Source organism: Atractosteus spatula, chromosome 14 (assembly GCF_055471065.1).
Source record: "Atractosteus spatula isolate fAtrSpa1 chromosome 14, fAtrSpa1.hap1, whole genome shotgun sequence".
Taxonomy (NCBI): domain Eukaryota; kingdom Metazoa; phylum Chordata; class Actinopteri; order Semionotiformes; family Lepisosteidae; genus Atractosteus; species Atractosteus spatula.
The window spans coordinates 13,522,820-13,527,500 of NC_142719.1; the positions used below are offsets into that span (position 1 = coordinate 13,522,820).

Consider the following 4,681-nt stretch of genomic DNA (forward strand, 5'->3'; position numbering starts at 1 on the left):
GCAGACTGTCAAAGATTTGGAGATTTCTTTTTCTCCTTGTGATGTTACTCTGTACACCTGTAGTCGAACAGGGATAGACCCGTGTGTCCTTCATCTGACATGAGCAGCACAGTTCACATCTCCTCTCTCCTATCCTACAGTGGAACAAGGGAGGGTGAGCAAAGAGTGATAACCCCCCTGCAAACCAACAGGGAATAGAGATCAAGGATCCTTCAGTAATAAATCTACAACAGAGGGATTCTCGGTCTCCTATCCCATCATACACACAGCAGGGCAGGAGACTGAGATGAGCCATAGACTCAGCTCACTTACCCCAATTCCACTCCATCAGCTGCCATTATCCCAAAGCCCTTGAAATCTCCAGATTCATGGTCAGCCTTTACCCAGAGCAGAATTCTCTTTGTTTTCTGAACAGCCCTGTGAGAAACCAGCAGTGCCACCGAGGATTTTCCAACACAAAAACAGCTTGAGAATTTTTGCTTAAGATATGAAAATGTGGGGCAACTTTTATTTCAGGTGGCTTCTGCTGCAGCGTGTATAAAAGGTCACCTGTCCTTCCAGATGTGTCACAACCTTTTGGATGCATAGCAGCAGAGGTCACGTGAACTCTCAGTGTCCAGTATTGTGCAGGATGTCCAGCCCAGTGTCCAGTATACTGGGCAGGGCATCCCACCCACTGTCCAGTATTGCACAGGATGTCCAGCCCAGTGTCGTGCAGGGCGTCCAGCCCACAGTGCTCTGCCTCTTTCCGACACACAGGGTGTTCAAGGACAGCAGCAAGTTCTTCTTAGAAACATTTGTGAAAATATTATAAATAAACCTGTGATATATGTTTTCCTACTTTAAATGTAATTATTATAACAATGATCATTATTAGCAATTACAAAAGTGAGAAACTGTACTACTTTGTGATAAAAATACTTGAGATGTTTTTTTTATTTTATCCAACCATCATGGCCTTATTTGATCTCGCTGTCAGTGTTCTTATTCGGATGTGATTATTACAATATTTTTACTATTAGAGATAAAAATCCGCTGCCGTCTTTAGAAGGACGAGGTTTTTCTCTAGGTTTGTGTTTGGATTAACTGGTTAGTCCACTGGTTGTCTGAGCCCCCGTGTTGTACTGTACCCATCACTGACCTCCATCTGCTCCCTCACAGCAGGGAGCAGAAACGGGGGAATGCACCAGTGCCCTCTTCTGTACCAAGAGAGAACTCGGCATCTCATCTTCAAAGTGGAAAAACTGTTTTCTACCTTTTTTTGTAACTTTTTCTTCCAAGAAGTAAAAAAAAAAACTGCAAGCCTGATCAAGTGCTAGCCTGTGCGTGTTATTTTTTAAAACGAGTGGCTTACAGTATTTGCCCTGGATTTCTCATATTAAACAGGTGGAGCACTGCTTGCCTGTCTATTGCCTGTGAAGTCAGTCTTCTCACTCATCAGGCTACTGGTCTTGTCAGGAAAGGTGCGAGTGTGAAAGAGCGAGTCGTGAGTGTGTGCGTGAATGCACATGTGCAGAGAAAAAGGACGCCAGTCTTCTACACCTGCTCACTCAGCTTCATGTAGAATCCTTCCAGAACCCCAGCCGCCACCTTCCTATCCCACAATGACAGACACCGCTCTTGCTGGAGCACCCAATTTAAAAGAACAAAGTCAGAGCAAAACATCCAAATATCCCAACGAAAAGACTCCGCACACTAATCCAGTAGCCAAAATAAAACACCCACGTTCATCAGAGCAGCTGAGAAAAGAGAAGAGCACGACACCCCAGATCGGTCTGAAAGGAATCCACTTTTAATACAAATTTAAAAATAAAAATTACACCATCCAGTCAGTTTAACTAATGAACCAGCAACAGCACCAAATAAAAGACGAGATACCAAAATGGCAGCACGGAGACGAGAGTACGAGCTGAAGGACAACAGAAAAGAATTCACCTGGAATCACGGGGCCGAATGTAACGACCGTCTTTCAATGCGTTCATACTGAGCTCAGCCGGGAAACCTCCTGGGACCCACAGCACTGGTCCCCCTTCCCCAGTCCCACAGGGAGCAGAGATCTGCCCAGACTGCCAGGCAACCAGGGGGTGACCACTGGCCCCTCTACGCTCCACTGTGTGAGTGGCTCACATGAACTGCTGCTACAGCACTTGAGTAACGGTACAGCTGGCCTCGGTATCTACACTGATCAGCAGTCAAGCAGGAACACGGTGTGGAATGACAGTAGTACAGGAACAGAGGTAGAGGCTCCCAGAGCTTGAACGGTGTTGTCCGTGTGTAAATCTCTCAGTGTGCACAGTGTTGTCTGTGTGAGTCTCAGTGTGTATGGTGAGCGTGTAGTGTTGTCTGCGAGAGTCTCAGTGTGCACAATGTTGTCTGTGTATCTGTCCATCTCGTCTGTCCACCAGTCCCTCACAAGACGATCCAGGTGTAGCGATCGCTGTCCGCCAGCACTTTGAGTGAGGAGCCTGAAACACAGCAGCACAGCCCATCAAATAACTATGACACCTGTACTAAACCCGATCACCCCGACCTCAATCTGACCCGCTACACCTGTACTACACCCGGTCTTCCAGCATCATTCTGTCCCTGTGCACCCTTGTCAGCCTGACCTGGCTCTGGCCTCGCGTGTCATGTGACCTTAGCTTGACCTGCCCTTGACCTTGCATGTCCATGCGGAAATTTGAGCTTGACCTCTCCCTGACCTCGCATGTCTGTGCGTCAATATTAGCAGGGCCTTGCTTGTCCGTGAGGTAACATCAGCCTGACCGGTCTCTGGCGGGAAGTGGCGTACCTTTGTGCAGGGCCTCGTTGGTCATGCGGTTGATGTAGCAGGAGCTGCTCTCGGGAACCAGCCACTTCATCACGGTGTTGACACAGGACTTCCTGTAGGAGCTCCACACGCTGCCACTGCGGGAGAGAGCCAGTCAGGGAGGGGAGGTGGGAGGAAGTGAGAGACAAGAGCAGGCAGACCTTGGGGCCCTTACCTGGTCTGACCCTTAACCTCTGTGAGCTCTCCCACCCCCACCGTGCGACAGACTCCTGTGCTCAGGTCCCAGGACACCTGCAGGCTGGAGTGGTAGGTATTCGGCCTGCAGACAGATGGAGACCAGAGGTCAGTTTCTGTCCTGCCAGCACCTTGAGCTTGCAGACAGGTAGGAGGACAGGGGGACGCAAGGTCAGGAAGGTGGGGGGGGCAGGGGAACAGGGGGACAGACTAACCTGCAGTGCTCCTCCTCGGGTTTGGGGAAGGCCAGCAGGAGCAGCCCAATGTTAATCACCACGGTGTTCATCTCTGGACACACCTGACAGAGAGGAGAGGGGTGTATCAGCGCGCAAGCACAGCCCTGTGCACACACACTCCTGTCAGTGCGACACCCAGTGACTGGTATCGAGAACGGAGCAATACTGAACCAGCCACACAGCACTCCGGGCTACACTGCCGGCACTGGTGGAACAGATCACCGGCACAGTTGGTCAGACAACGTTATTAGCTGTAAATTGTTGAGACTGCACCCCAGGGAAGTGTGTTGGGGCCGTGTGCCAGACTTTGGGTCCGTCTCACCTCCAGAATGACGATGTCGTAGTCACTGAAGGAGCAGAACTGGGGCGCCCAGGCAGCGTCATTGCGGATCACCTCATTAATCACATACTCAAAATCCAGCGTCAGCTGCTCCACACAAACGCACTGAGCCTGCGGAGGCAGAGAGGTTATACAGACACGAAGGAAAGGGTTATTCAGGGAGCGAGATGGGGGTTGTCCAGTCAGAGAGAGGGGGACAGGCAACAAAGTGCCGGACAGAGGCCTTACCTGGCTGGGCTGCTGTCCCTTCACTAGCCGCAGGCTGCGGCCCCTCAGGTCAGTCACTGTGAATGGCAGCAGCACCTTGTCATCCTCGTACTCTGACAGAGACACGGGGGAAGAAGCTTCTGTAACACCAGCTCCACCACATCAGACACTCATGCCAATCAAACACGGAGAAAGGGATGGGGACCAGAGAGAGGCTTGTCACACCAGCTCTGCCACATCAGTCAGTCATACAAATCAAACACAGAGAAAGGGATGGGGACCAGAGAGAGGCTTCTGTCACACCAGCTCTGCCACATCAGTCAGTCATACAAATCAAACACCAAGAGAGGGATGGGGACCAGAGAGAGGCTACTCATCACATTTCCGCAACAGGCTCCCTTTATATCAGGTCAGACAGCTCTGTGCACACTCACCGGTGTCCTGCTCTGGCGCCCCCGGTGGCTGTAAACAATACTGCAGCCTGGTGTAGTTCACGTAGCCAGGCTCCGCGGGCGAGGAAGAGAGGGTGGAGGAGGAAGAGGAGGACACAGAGCCGTGTGACTCACCCACACCCTCCGGGTCACGATCAACAGGGCTCGCCTGCTCCTCTGACCCCGAGGGCTCCCGGGTACCCCCTGAGGAGGAAGGTACAGGACTCTCTCTCCCTGCCCTGGTCTCTTCCTCTGTAAGCGCATCTCTGCTGTCTCCCCTCTTGCCCCCCGCTTCCTCTCCACTACTGTCTCTCCCCCGCGCTCGTCTGAAGATGTCTGCCGCGAATTCCCGCGCCCTGGCGGCAGCCTGCGACTGGTCAGGCGAGGGAGATGGGGGCTGGAGCTTGCAGGGGCCCTGTGTCTGATCGGGGGACGAGCAGGGAGTCCCAGGGGCTCGGGAGGA

The 4,681-nt window shown here is 52.1% G+C and overlaps 1 protein-coding gene across 4 annotated transcripts in view; it reads right to left on the reverse strand.

Annotated features, from left to right (window-relative positions):
• Positions 1-1,770: 1,770 nt before the first annotated feature.
• Positions 1,771-4,681, reverse strand: part of dcaf15 (DDB1 and CUL4 associated factor 15) — a 10,526-nt gene continuing 7,615 nt past the window's right edge. For all 4 annotated transcript variants that reach the window (XM_088932964.1, XM_088932963.1, XM_088932966.1 and 1 more), the window contains exons 7-13: positions 4,222-4,681; positions 3,809-3,900; positions 3,563-3,691; positions 3,220-3,302; positions 2,985-3,089; positions 2,792-2,907; positions 1,771-2,465 (exon numbers count right to left, since the gene is read on the reverse strand). The exon at positions 4,222-4,681 is cut by the window's right edge. In XM_088932964.1, coding sequence (XP_088789090.1) covers positions 2,410-2,465; positions 2,792-2,907; positions 2,985-3,089; positions 3,220-3,302; positions 3,563-3,691; positions 3,809-3,900; positions 4,222-4,681 — 1,041 coding nt within the window. In that variant the 3' untranslated portion in view covers positions 1,771-2,409. The remainder of the gene's footprint in view (positions 2,466-2,791; positions 2,908-2,984; positions 3,090-3,219; positions 3,303-3,562; positions 3,692-3,808; positions 3,901-4,221) is intronic.